Below are 15,177 nucleotides of genomic sequence, written 5' to 3' on the forward strand. Positions count from 1 at the left end.
TAATGTAGCTCTTGAGCGATTAAGCTATTTAGTTGATAAAATTGCGGGGCAGCGCTAAAATGTTTGTTCCTGAATGTCTGAGTGCGGCCGCAACGTGATCTGTGTAAGTGACTGAGCGTGTGTGCGTTAGATACAGAAGACAGCGCATTAGTTTAGAACTCTTCTAATTTTTATTTTTTAGATGTAGAGAGTGTGTTAATTTGTGCAATGATAACCTACCAGCAATGTAAATATTATTATTTTTTTTAAATATATTAGAATGAGTACATTACTTAAAAACAAGATGCAAAAAATCAGAATATTGTACCTGGTGGGGAGTGCCCAATGTAAACATGAAACATATGCCATTACCTCTATTGTACTGTGGTACAGTTATGGAGGCCCTTCATAATGCAGAGGTCAGCTGCCTGCTCTGCCAATAGTTAGAAATGGCCCTATAGTATGCAGTGTTTAATAAACTGCTGTTTTACTAAATTCTTCTAAGGTGAAATTCAGTGCAGTCCCGTACCGTGATACGTATCGTACCGTGGCATCTGTACCGTGATGCGTATCGTATCGTGACTTTGCTGGTGATACACAGCCCTAACACATAGCATGATGTATCTCTTTTCTCTCATTTTACTTGCCTCTGTATTCACTCAGTATAATCAAGTGGTGAAGATGATGTATAATTCTGTGTGAAATGTGAATATTGTCTATGTAAATAAATTCAGTGATGATGCATCCTCTTTGAGAGGCGTCACAGCATGGCAAGCCTTTGATTTGTTTCACTGTACCCATAACGCACTGGGTTATTTAAGGACTTGAAACCTGAGTGCAGCTGAGGATATTCTTCTAACTCACTTGCTGCTGGTTCATTCCGAGAGGCTCCTCACATCCAGAGTCACTTCAAAGAACAAAGACGAGGAAAAAAAAGTAGGGGTAAACAATGGCTTTATTTCCCCGTTCTTTCCTCTTCCTAAACAAACGTATCTCTTATGTGTTTCATAGTAGAAACTGCTTTGAATTCCAATTTTCAATGTAAAAGGCAATATTGACTATGACAATATAGTTTTTCTCAGCAAAATGATAAAGCAATTTTCAAAGCCAGTTCTGCATAATTCATTTAAAATACACTTTAATAATAATGAAAAAAGAGTCTGGCTGTTTTAGTCTGAATGCACTACATAGGTGATTTTATGATTGACTGCTGTGTCCTTATGAGTTATTGTTTAATTGCTCAGCTGTAGATTCTGTTTCATAAGTACTGTGTATTCAGACACAATACTCATTCGACATACTGCATTTTGCATATTATATAGCAGGCATACACAGACTCAAGGTCTGTCTTTTCACTTTATTAAAGAGAAAATTCACCCAGAAATTAAAATTAAAATTTATTACAAAAAAAAACTTGTTCCAAACCCACAAGATGTTTGTTCATCTTTGAAACACAAATACTGCTATTTTTAATACCTCCTGTTCATAAAGAGATTGTGAAAGAAATTTATATCGAGCAGTTAAATCTAATTCTTCTGAAGAGACTTTTTTGTGACCATATTTGATTGATTCTATGATCAACATTTATATGTGAATAAAAGCCCATATTAATCTGTTCATCGTCAAACCGATTATGTCTCTTCAGAAGACTTGGTTTAAACCACTCGATTCATATGGATTTTTTTAATGAAGTTCTAGAAGCATCACATTTTTGGGTGAATAGACTTAAAAAAAAAGTGACAGAAGTCTCTCAATTTCATTAAAACTATTTTGATTGGTGTTTCAAAGATGAATGAATGTTTCATGGATTTGGTACAACATGAGGGTGAGTAAATGATGACAGAATTATCATTTTTGAGTGAGCTAGCCCTTACATTTTTGTGTTTTTTGCTTGACTATTTAGGTATCTGCAGTCATTCACACATTTTAAAGGAGTGTAAGTAAATCTCCTGCGCAGATACTGCACAGTTAAACCTAGAGAACTTCTCTAACATACAGTCTTTTGATTCAAGCGATTTTTTTATTTTCTCTCAGGGTTCACCTTTTGACACTCTTTGTGCTTGGAACAAAATATATTAGATTAGCAGAAAGCACAAGCCCATCATTCATCATAAGTGCCTTGACACATAATGCAGCACGGTTCAACCTCTGAGATTGGTAACGTCCCTTTGTTTGAATCTGAGTGATTGAACTTATTGCATCCTTAATTTGGTATCTGAACTGAGGTGGAGAGGTGCAGATGAATGTAAAAATGGGATCAGGTGCTCTTGAGGGCCTTTTCTTTGGTCTTCTTTACTGAACCCACAAAACTGATCTCTCAACAACACCAAATGGCCAGTTCTCTTTACTCTACGGACAGTTTTCTGTCTACAGACATCAATGAAAACATGATAAACTGTGCAGCTTCTAAGTGTTTGGGCTTATGATGTTTGCTCAGAAATTGTTAGGCCAACTCCAACATAATAGGTGAGTTTTGGATGCTGCTATATATAACAATCTTTCTCAGTGTTTCTTAAGCTTGTATTGTTCCAGGTTTCTTGGGTTGAGATCTAACAACTCTTTGCACTGTAAACACAATTGTCTCAATGTTTTCTCACCTCAACAGAAGTTAATGTTTCCTGCTTGGCTACATAACGTAGGTGTTCCCCAACCCCTGATGAATTTGTTGTTGAGGTTTTTTCAAGTCAAGGCTTTTAAATGTGCCTCTGCTGCTGCATCTCATCTCTAGAACCATGCAGAAAGCTCCAACTGCGTTTGTAAATTTATTACATGGCTATTTTTAGCACCAGGGTTTATGCTGCAATGTATTTATCCCTGAGGAAAAACACTGTGCCGGCATGAGCACAGTTCATATAAAAGTGTTTATTTGTCTCCAGGAATTAAAGCCACTTCTGAACATTAGTAAATGCTGCAAAAACCTATGTATTGTGTGCTTTTTGTTTTGTTTTATCTATTTTGTTTCCATAACCTATTACAAATTTGTCAATTCGTAGGCTCTATTAACCAAAAGTTACTTAAATCATGTACAGGTGTATTTACAGGGACCATCTCCCTGGTGAAACAAGGGTAAGTAATGTCATATTGGTGACAGTTCTAAAAAACCTATTTGAACCTATAACCTTTCAGTTACCAGGCATGTTTTTTGTTTTGTTTTGCTTTTTAACCACTTGATGAGTCCTTTATTCTATTAAATGGATAGTTCAATTAAAAAATGTAATTATTTACTCACCCTAATGTCATTTCAAACATATATGATTTTCTTCTATGGAGCATAAAAGAAGATATTTTGAAAAAGGTCTGAATGGTTTTCTTTCTTCTATGCAATGAAAACAAATATTGTTTGGATGCCAATGTTCTTCAAAATATCTTATTCAGAAGATAGTAAGTCGTACAGGTTGTGACTGATATGAATGTTAATAAAGCCGGGCATACACGGTGCGATTTTTGCTGTCATATGAGCTTGTACGCGTTTTTTTCCCATCGGAAGAAATCGCATGGAAGTCGTTGATGCTCGTATGGTCGTGACTTGCATCGTGTGAGAGGAATTTACGAGCCGAGTACCTCACAAGCTCCTGATAATTTTTAAACATGCTTAAAAAATTTGGGGAGTCAGCCTAATTTTGACCAGCGTAAAAATCATATACAACCACATCACATATGCTAGATATATGTATATTATTATAGCTCAGTGGCTACTAGGCAACCCCAAATCGTGCGGATACACCGACACACACACACACACACACACACACACACACAAATCACTCGTTGTTTTTTGTTGAAAGGAATGACTATGCTGTTCTCTGCTGAATGTGCTACACTGAAGGTGCTTCTGAAATGAATGAGGGTACTCTAGCATTAATACATATCTATTTTCACATAGCATATATTTTGTGCAATGCATTGCTATGGCGCAAAGAGCGCTCCTTTTATAATCACTCTCTCATCTTAGTTCGTGATCTCACAAAGTTCTGTTATAATCAATGAAGTTCTCTACACTGCACAATGAATCTCTGTTTTTACATTGCGTCTACACTTTGTAATAATGAGATGATTCGCATGTGTGCAGAATTCAGCACTGGACAAAATTCCAGCTTTGTGAGCGGTGAGTGGATTCGAACATAAACGCCTCTGATTGGCCATTGCGTTCAAGAAATCAACAGATATGTCAGTGATTGGCTACATTGCTCACCGCTGCAAAAACACATTGTAAAGAGAAACTGCAATTCACCAAATAATTTGCATACGCCTCTTTTAATTTTCTTTCTTTTTCTATTTGAAGCTATAAAGCAGCAACATTGAAAAGTTCCATATCTCTGTGTTTAGCGCGAAAGCTCATGCGATTGCCGCCGGCTCGCACGGCGGTACAGTCGTGCTGTGTACCAAACTGCTTTGACACAATTAACAGGTTAACTGAACTGTAACGTGTGCAATGGCTCACGACCTCCCGAGTGTCTGAACTTGCACCGCGTACGCCTGGCCTAAATGATAGAACGTTAATAGGTGAACTATCCCTTTAAATTAGCATGCCTTGTTGGCATAATGGCTCATTTATCTTTGTTAATCTGTAGTACAATCATTAGTTCAGATAACCATATTGCCATCAGTGCAGTAAAGCCCTTTGTAAGGTTAATGCAGCGTACAGATGGAATGCTCTTGCCAGAACAGTTAACTGACAATGAACTGTCCTTTTTTTCCCTCCAAACTATTAGCACAACCAGCTCCAAACCAGGCCTGGAATGCTTCACTACTTTGGACTATGTTAAGTCTGTGGTCATAAGTGCAGTGGGCATGTCTGACATGCCTGTCATTCTCCTGCTGATACTTAGAGAGGCAGGGACCAATTTCCCAACAGCCCCTGCACTCCTTGAAATAGGGAGTATGGGAGAGGCAGCTTCTTTAATCCTAAAGCAGGGGTTCATCATCATAACCGCCTCATCATCATAGCTCAGTTAATCCCATGATGAGAGTGCTGTCCCCTTCTAGACACTGTAAAGATTTTGATAGCTGGCCTTAAATGATGGTTTGGGTAACCTCTTAACATTTGATTTCCTTTCTGTGTTTAATGTTGAATACTACTATTACTATAGCACTAAAGGAATTCAGATCTAAATCTTGTGTAGTAAAGCTTTCAAAAAGTGTATTAGTTAACAAGTGGTGTTTGCTAAGGAAAGGCACTATTGCTATTGCTCATACTTAGAGTTATGGATTTTTGATCAAACCCCTTTGGCGTGTAAATAATCCTGTATCTTTTATGCTCCAGACAAAAAGAATATATCATTCTGTTTTTTAGGAGGAGTGTGCTATTGACTTATTTTATTGGGTGGACAATTAAAAAGGGCAAACAAATCTTTTAGACTTGCACTGAAGGATAGACACAAGCCATTTCCAATGACCACTTTGACATCTTGGGCCAGTATGAAACCACCTAATAGCCAATTTTAATTCAGTTTCTGAATTTGAATTGAGGTTAGAGGATTCCAATTTGAACTTAAAAGTATGGAAACGGAATTAATTGAAAATCATTTAATTGTGTGAAATTGCATTTTAACTAGAAATACAAAGTTTGCCGAGACAAAATTGGATGAATGAATAGATAAAATGCTGCTATAGGTAGGTAGATATGTTCATGTATTTCATTATGTTTAATAAATAAGGCCCAGCTGGTAGAACAGTTCATTTCTCATAAAAGGCTAAAAGTTATCTGTTATTCACATCTAAACGTTTACATCTCAGATATTAGAAGTTTATCCGTTTTCACATTGTCGCCACATTTTTATTGACTTACATTTTTCATGATAAGTTATCACATTTTTGTAAATGTGTCTTATCTAGCAGATAAATGTAATCTTGAGTTATTTTCCAGAGGCAGGAGCAACAGCAGAAGCAGATCGCTCCCTTTGCTAGACCTTGTGCATTCGCTCTTTGTACCCAGAACAAGACTGTAGTACAATGCCTTGCCGTTAGAGCTGTGTCAGAACGCCGCTTAAGATAAATAAATGATCAGCCAGAAACAAACTTCAAAGCCTGCTTGTGTACTGTGCTGCACTGCGCTTCAAAGGGAATAGGACCTTATAGAACACCGACTGTTCTATAGAGAATAGAATGTTTGTGTTATTGTGTGCGTGTCCATTTGTGGTTTTGGTTTAATGGAGAACGAAAAACAACAACTGTATAACGCTCTTAGTAAATATTAATTTGCACCAGCCCCCTTTTCCATCTCATATTTAGTCTGGCCCCCTTTGTCTCTGTACACCTGTCCCCTGACAGCCCAATCCAATCTACTTTGTTCAAAGTCTGCGAATGAGGTTTCAATAGTCATTTATCATTCTCTATCATCTTCTCATTCATTTCTTTATCTTCATCCTCTTTAAGTCCCCAGGAAACAGAGCAGAATTCTGTCTATGTTTATAGTGTCAGAGTGTTATCTAACCGTTGATTTCTTCTCTTTCTTTCCCTCTGCAGCCAGCTCTCGCTCTCTCTCTTTGCCTCCTGCTGGGCACATCTCCTCCCGTCTGTCCTTATAGGGGGATGTCTGTCCTCTAACTGCCTCTCTCTCCACTAACTGATAGGTGTGTATGCAGGTGAACTGTGCATGAACCAAGTCTCAACCCTTGGTTTTACTTTGTTATCCTCTATGTGAAGCTTCCATTATCTTCATTTTGTCACCTTTGACAATGAGAGAGATGTCCGAGCTATTGTGCATAGCATGAATGAAGTTATCATGGTGATTTAAAGTCCAGCATGTCTATATTGTGTCGACGTGTGGTGAATTTAGTCTGGAACTATTTTGAGTATGTTTTGTGGCATATGCATGTGAGTTTTGGCCATTTGTGGTTGTTATATGCAGAAAGTAAAGTATCAAGCTTCCTATAAAGGAATTGCTGCTCATAGTACAGTGCAATGTGACACTGCAGCATTTGGTGCATGGATACTGTTGTAGTATTAGGTTTTAGGGTTGCATTGTCAGTATTAAAGGTATATTTAAGCCAGAAATGTATATTTTGTCTTTATTTACTTGACTTTATTTCTTATGAGGAACACAAAAAGAGTCCAAGCAGCTATCTTCCATACAGTGAAAGTGGATGGGGACCAGAGGCTGTCATCATAAAGGTAGTGGTCCATACTACTATTCAAGTCTTCTGTGGTCACCAAACTATGGAAAGCCTAAAGGGAAACAAATATTTTTTTGTCCCTTATATAAACACAAATAGTGTTTTTGTCATTTTATTTTATTTTACATTAGGACTGTGTTTTAAAATTAAGCTTTTGACTTGTCTGAAGCTGAGATTTTAATTTTATCCAGTAATATTTTAGAATGACACCATGTCAATTATATTGATTTTATAATATAGAATATTGCAATATTTCATCAAAAGGTGGTTCCATATGCATTAAGCCCTGAATATGCCCTGACCCTATAACTGCCCCTGAAGTTGTTAAATTCCTTGAATGATAGTTGCGTTCACCATTTGCTTTCAATGCGGAAAAGAGACATTCTGCTATAAAGGACTTCTTTTTATGTTCCACAGAAGAAAAAAAGTAAAGAGAATATGTAATGTTAAGAGAATTCACATTTTTGGCTGAACTATCCCTTTAAATGGTTGTTTCTTTTGTCCTGGGTCCTTCTCTCTCCCCCATTTACCCTGCCCTGTAATCAGCATATAATTTTGGGTGCTGCTATGGAAGAATATGACGTGCCGTCAGCCGCCAGTATCCTGGCATCAGTCAAAGAGCAGGAGGCGCGCTTCGAGCATCTGACCAGGGCCCTTGAAGAGGAACGCCGCAATGTCTCCTTACAGCTGGAGCGCGGCAGTCTGCCCTCTGATCGACTGGTGGGCGGAACCACAGGCGGGAGCAACCAACCGCTGGCCTGGCAACAGATGGTCATGCAGGTAAATCTTTCCAGCTTGGCAAGTCATGCGTCAGTCTGTGTGAATGAACAAAGCAGCCCCATAACTCCCCTCATGCTGATGCTGCTTCATTTTCATTTTCATTGTTTTCACAAAATCAGTCCGTCTGTGTCTTATTTAGCTTGAGCTGTGTTTGGCTGGGCTGAGTTATTGCTCTGGGTGTTGTCCTGCAGTGACTCATCATCTATGCCCAGGATGGGTCGTCTTTACACTCTTCTTCTTCCCATCTCTCTCCACCACGTGCTTCTCATATTATCTCATAGACCGTACTGTTTGCTTTGGGTCCCTTATGGTGCTGAGGCAAATGTGTGTCTGAGGCAGTGATGTTAAAAGGATGCCATCCTGGGGTGGAAAACTGAAGTCAATGTGAGAGAAAATCAAATTAATACCATTGCAGTTTTACAATACCATCACAGTACAAAATTGTTCCCTCGAGTCAAAGTAGTAGGGAGTTATAAAATAACAAATTGTTGGTCTAGAAATAAGCTTCCTAAGAAACTAAGTCCCAGGTTTAATTTTATTTTTATTTTTTATTTATTTTTTGCATTTATTTATGTATTTGTTGGAGAAAATTGGATTACAGTCTAGAATTTATAGAAAAAATGTAAAAGGCTAAAAACTTTAATTACTGTAGTGAAATATTTTTTTTCTGTTAGGCCTTTTGGTGGGACGTTGTCCACCTGTAGCTGCACCCCTTGTTTGAAGGTTGTTTAATAACTTTACTGACTTTAGATTTGTATCTTTTTTCATTGTTTTCACACTTTGTCTGCTTTGTTATTATGTTGTTCTTAAAGGGATAGTTCAACCAAAAATGAAAATTGTGTCATTAATTACTCACCCTCGTGTCGTTCCAAACCCGTAAGACCTTCGTTCATCTTCGGAACACAAATTAAGATATTTTTGATGAAATCCGAGAGCTTTCTGACCCTGAAGAGACAGAAACAGAAATACCATGTTCAAGGCCTAGGAACGTAGTAAGAACATCGATAAAATAGTCATATGTCATCAGTGGTTCAACTGTAATGTTGTGAAGCTACGAGAATACCATTTGTGCGCAAAGAAAACAAAAATAACTTTATTCAACAATTTCTTCTCTTCCGTGTTGCGTTCATGAGAGTACCAGGATGCACGCGTGTGCATTCCTCTGATTGCAAACAAGGTGCAGCGCGTCGGGTTTCTACGTCAGAATGCCGGCTCCTGCATCAGCAGCATCATCACACAAGTGCCATCACGTCATGGTACTCTCGTGCACGTGCGTCGACTGACACGGAAGAGAAGAAATTGTTAAATAAAGTTATTTTTGTTTTCGTTGCAGACTTTTTTATCGATGTCCTTACTACGTTTCTGGGCCTTGAACGTGGTAGTTCTGTTGCTATCTATGCAGGGTCAGAAAGCTCTCGCATTTCATCAAAAATATTTTAATTTGTGTTCCGAAGATGATCTAAGGTCTTACAGGTTTGGAACGACATGAGGGTGAGTAATTAATGACACAGTTTTCATTTTTGGGTGAACTATCCCTTTAATTGAGTTACATTTGCAAGATCCTTTCATTAATCAATTCAAATACCACTAGACTGCAAAATATATGTAATCAACAGAAGTTCAACACTGGATTGCATCCAGATCAACAACTGACAGTTTTATTTTATATATTTATTTTTCCCAAACACTATTCAATGAGGTTTCTATGGGTTGATGGTGGGAAATAAGGCTGATGAAATCCTCTCCATGTTAGCAATCAGTAGTGGATAATTTTAGGGTAGTGAAGTCATACTCTACACGTCTGTTTGATGGCAACACCATATAATTTATTTCTGACCGACTCTGGAGATGCATATGTAGTGTTCCGTCATCGTCATCGTCAAAGGGTGAAATATTTTGACTCCTAACTAGAAAGAAAACAAAAATAACTTTATTCAACAATTTCTTCTCTTCCGTGTTGCGTTCATGAGAGTACCAGGATGCACGCGTGTGCATTCCTCTGATTGCAAACAAGGTGCAGCGCGTCGGGTTTCTACGTCAGAATGCCGGCTCCTGCATCAGCAGCATCATCACACAAGTGCCATCACGTCATGGTACTCTCGTGCACGTGCGTCGACTGACACGGAAGAGAAGAAATTGTTAAATAAAGTTATTTTTGTTTTCGTTGCAGACTTTTTTATCGATGTCCTTACTACGTTTCTGGGCCTTGAACGTGGTAGTTCTGTTGCTATCTATGCAGGGTCAGAAAGCTCTCGCATTTCATCAAAAATATTTTAATTTGTGTTCCGAAGATGATCTAAGGTCTTACAGGTTTGGAACGACATGAGGGTGAGTAATTAATGACACAGTTTTCATTTTTGGGTGAACTATCCCTTTAATTGAGTTACATTTGCAAGATCCTTTCATTAATCAATTCAAATACCACTAGACTGCAAAATATATGTAATCAACAGAAGTTCAACACTGGATTGCATCCAGATCAACAACTGACAGTTTTATTTTATATATTTATTTTCCCAAACACTATTCAATGAGGTTTCTATGGGTTGATGGTGGGAAATAAGGCTGATGAAATCCTCTCCATGTTAGCAATCAGTAGTGGATAATTTTAGGGTAGTGAAGTCATACTCTACACGTCTGTTTGATGGCAACACCATATAATTTATTTCTGACCGACTCTGGAGATGCATATGTAGTGTTCCGTCATCGTCATCGTCAAAGGGTGAAATATTTTGACTCCTAACTAGCTGTTTTCCTCTACATTACTATTGAACTTTGCTGTTTTGTAAAACCAGTTAAAGAAAAGTGTAATTCTTACAGAAAAAAACATGTCCCTTGTCACTGCTTAGACACTGATTATCTGTCTCTTCCATTACGTGTTTAGCCTGTGTGCTGCCCTCGCCTGCCCATAAAGCTTGTGTGTTTTACTCCTCTCTGCCTACCATGACAGCTTGAAAATTAGCTTGCCCTTTTATGCATGTTGGTTACTGTCAGAAGGCCTTGCATGTCACAGAATCATTTTGCTGGAACTGACTGGTATCTTCTGTCTAGATGTCTGTCTTTATATCCTGTTTCACTTCCTCTCTCAATGAGAATGATCAAAGCGCACAGTGATTAGGATCAAAAGCTATTGGATTTATGTAGCTAATGTTATTACCGGAGGTGATGTAGCTGGACAAGTATATCCTGGGTCAGCATGTTTGCTGACCTTCTGGCAGTGTCATGACCGTGTTATAATAATTCATGTTTATTTGTGTTTATTATATATATATATATATATATATATATACACATATACATATATATATATATACTGTATATATGTGTGTGTGTAAAGTTTACCATCCCTCAATGCATTACACATTTAGCAACAAATGTTATGGTTTTTAATTTTAATCAATGCAAATGTATAAGTGTTTAATTTAAATAATCTTTTAAAATGAGTGAGTATATATTTTTCTTTTGAGGTTGATATATTCAGATATTTTCTTTCAGCAGTCCTCTCATGCTTTCATTGTATCAGTGGCTTTTCTTTTTGCTGTGTAAATCTTTATATTTTATCATTTGAAAATGGTTTCTTGGAATGTTATATGAATAATTGGCACTGTTGCAGTTGTTGTGGTGCAGCAGGTGCACCTCATTCATCTTGTGTCTTGTACATATTAATACTGTAATGGGAGGTGGATCAAGTCCTAATATATTTGATTCCCAAAGAACGAAAGGACTCTCCTCATTCCCTCATTCACCTCAGTCTGTTTACTGACTGGAGACATTGATTTATTTTGTTTTTAAGCATTTATTATTCTTCACAAGGCCCAAAAGGTCACAGAGTGACAGAGACACACAATAGGACTCCATCAATGGCAGACCTTTCACAGCAACTCTCACACCATAGACAGCTTTTCTTTAAAGTAACCTCGACTGTCCCACGTGTAAGTAATGTTCAGAGGTCATGACCTGAGGCAGTACGAGGAACAACGCAGCTACTTCTTCCTGGAATCTAGAACATCATTTAAAATTCAGGAAACGTGCCTGTAGGACTGAAGCTTGCTTCCTGTGGCTGAACTTTGCTAGCTCTGTCTAAATGTTTTGAGTCTGAAAGGCCTGTGGAGAGCTTTGGAAGAAAAGTTGCTGCTTTGATCAGTGCTGTCTGTGGTAAGACACACAGAGATGGTATGATACACCACTGCTCAGGTTCCGCAGTTTTATCGTACAGGTCCACTGGCCTAGAGGAAGGGAAGCTCAGCTGACATTTTCAGTTTGTTCTGTAAACATTGAGAATAGAAAAGTGAAAAATTCCAGGGTCCATTTTTATAAAATGTTTTACTTTTATGCTAAATTATACTTATGGATATATTATTATTACTATTATAATTTGTTATTATTTTAAATGTAATCCAAATTATATAATCAGTTCATCCCAGTATGTTTTTATATGGCCTTATTTTGTAAGACTTTTGTTTATTTTATTGAAAGAAATGAATGCTTTAACTCAGCAAGGATGCATTAAATTGATCTGCATTAAAATGCAATAAATTGTTTTGTAACATTGTAAATGTCTTTACTATTTCAAATAAATGCAGTTCTTTTGAACTCTATCAAAGAATCCTGAAAAAAAATTAATGAATATTTCACAATATTACTGTATTTTAAAGATTTTTAAAGAATATTTAAATAAATAAATGTAGCCTTAAAGGAACACTCCACTATTTTTGAAAATAGGCTCATTAGACCGATAAGTATAAATGTACCTTGCTGAGTTAAATGATTAGCACTAAACAGTAAGAAATCAGTCCAGTCTCCCCAGCTGTAAATGTCATTGGCTGTTAAAGTCTTCTGTTACTTATAATAAATTGACATGTTGATATCACATAAGCAGTCTTTCAGAATGCTCTCAGTTACATAGATGCATATTGTATGAATTAGTGAGTGTGGTGGTGCTTATGGGGTGTCGCTGTGGCACGGTGAGTATGAGCATGGGAGGGAATATCAGAGTATACCCACTACAAAAAACTAGACTACACCACTGTGTGTGACCCCCTGTTGCGGATCATTTACATAGTGTCGCGTTGTGTGAACACCACAATGACTTCAAGACAGCCAAGAAGTCATGTAGTCTGAACAGCACAACGATCTGCCGACGTTTTAAGTCGTGTAGCGTGAACTAGGCTTTAGCCGCAAAACACAAGGAAGCTCACTGTGGGGGAAAGCCTGGGAGGCCCACTGTCTTGTAAATCACCTGCTGAACAATGACTTTCTCACCCTCCTCCCACACACATACACAGTCTCCCATGCCACCTCGCCATTAGGAAAATTTTAATTTTTTGCCCAAGTGTCTTCTTTATGCCAACAAAACAATGGCATGAGTAAAACTGCATATTTTAGTGAAAATTATGTTGAAGTTTGCATGCATCAAAAGTATTTTTTCAGCTGTGGTCATCACAGTGACTTAAAAGCTGCATACATGGTTTGACTTAAAATCCTCTTGGAGCTGCTTGAAAGAAGTTGACTGTTGTTAGGTCAACTTTATTTTCAATAAGAAGTGCAGACAGAATGGAGAATAAAACTGCTGTGGATGAGCGATGAGAAGTGGAGCGTGAAGCTCGAGGTAGTTGCCTGTAAAGCCTATACACTAAGTATATGTCATATACTTCTAGTGATATGGCTATATTTCTTTCATAATACATTATAATACATAAATTGTACTTCTGTGAGTAATCCATTTTTTGATACGTCTGCAGGTGTTAGAAAGGTGAACCTGCTCACATGTTTCATAATGCTGGCACACTGAAGGACAGGCGCTCTCACTGAGGAGTGGGAATAGCTGCATTCTTTGTATTCAGAGCAGCTGCAGGTGCCCACAGCTATTCACATTCTACAGAGGGCTGCTCGGAACGCTCTCATCCCCATTCCACAATCCATCAAATGATTAATCTTCTAAAAGCCCTAAAATACACAAAGAGCAGAGTTTTCTTGCTATGTTATTTTCACAATGTTGCTTAATCTTTTTTCTCACTTTCGGAGTATCATAAATAAGGTTGTGTCCAGCATTTCTTGTGTTGTAATCTGAGTGCTGGGTGATATATTTAATGTTTGTCTTAATAGTTTTATTGGTAACTCTTTACAATCAGGTCCCATCAGTTAACGTTTACTAACATTGACTAACAATGAGCAATACATTTGTTATAGTTCGTATTAATCTTAACATTAGTGAATAAAAATACAACTATTCGTTGATAGTTCTTATTAGCTCAGGTCCATTAAATAATAATAATAACACGTACAACTTTTGATTTTAATAATGTATTACTGTGTTGAACTTTGTTGAAATTAACATTAACTAAGATTAGTAAGTGTTTTAGAAGTATTTTTCATTGTTAGTTTGTTAACCAATTTAGTTATCTAATGTTAACAAATGAAACCTTATTGTAAAGTGTTACCATTTTATGTATACTGTATAATAGCTTAAAGGGGTCATATGATGCGATTTCAATTTTTCCTTTCTCTTTTGAAGTGTTACAAGCTCTTGGTGCATAAAGAAGATCCGTAAAGTTGCAAAGGCTATAGTGTCAAATCCAAAGAGATATTCTTTATAAAAGTTAAGAGTAAACCATGCCTACCTAAAACGGCTCGTTCTAACACGCCCCCCCATGTCTACGTCACGATGTGCCGCCCAAATGTTCACGCAAAGAAAGAAGGCGTAACTTTTATTCTCGCTGTAGTATTGTTGCGGCCGCCATGTCGTGAAGTTTATTGTGTTATTATTAAAAGTGTTGTGTGTGTTTGTGTTCTGTGTGTTTCATTGTGAAAGCGAAACTACTTTGTTTGGTCTTCCAAAACAGGACGATATCCGCTTCGTCATGCCTAGAGCTGATCCGTGCTGGTCGCTGAGGAAATGCATCAACTTCGCGCTGTGGATCGCCGGATCGGCTTTCACCGTGGACGAAGCGAAGTCCAGCCCAGTGTCGTCACATGTGGTTGCCGCAAGCCCTCCGGCCGCGCCGTTCTGAAGCCCGCCCGCCTCCGCTCACTCAGGCCTGCCTGCCTCCACTCACTCTAGCCCGCCGCCGCTCACTCACTCAGGCCCGCCCTCCTCCGCTCACTCTAACCCGCCGTGTGAAACTACTTTGTTTGGCCTTCCAAAAGAGGACACGACTAGAAATCAGTGGTTAAGTTGTATTTACAACACTGTTCCAGAACAGTTCAATTCAAATATTCAGATGTGTGCTGCACATTTTATGGAGGACTGTTTCCTGATCCTGGAAGTGTAGACTACAATGCCGGCTGTTCTGACTCACAGACT

The 15,177-nt window shown here is 38.0% G+C and overlaps 1 protein-coding gene across 2 annotated transcripts in view; it reads left to right on the plus strand.

Moving 5' to 3' along the window:
• The window catches only part of LOC107672748 (armadillo repeat protein deleted in velo-cardio-facial syndrome homolog), a 267,938-nt gene that overhangs the window by 141,447 nt on the left and 111,314 nt on the right, over positions 1 to 15,177 (plus strand). For both annotated transcript variants that reach the window (XM_016466071.1, XM_016466075.1), the window contains exons 3-4: positions 6,445 to 6,551; positions 7,641 to 7,874. In XM_016466071.1, the coding sequence (XP_016321557.1) occupies positions 7,662 to 7,874 (213 nt within the window). In that variant the 5' untranslated portion in view covers positions 6,445 to 6,551; positions 7,641 to 7,661. The remainder of the gene's footprint in view (positions 1 to 6,444; positions 6,552 to 7,640; positions 7,875 to 15,177) is intronic.

Source organism: Sinocyclocheilus anshuiensis, unplaced genomic scaffold (assembly GCF_001515605.1).
Source record: "Sinocyclocheilus anshuiensis isolate Anshui unplaced genomic scaffold, SAMN03320099.WGS_v1.1 scaffold88, whole genome shotgun sequence".
In the NCBI taxonomy this organism is placed as follows: Eukaryota; Metazoa; Chordata; class Actinopteri; order Cypriniformes; family Cyprinidae; genus Sinocyclocheilus; species Sinocyclocheilus anshuiensis.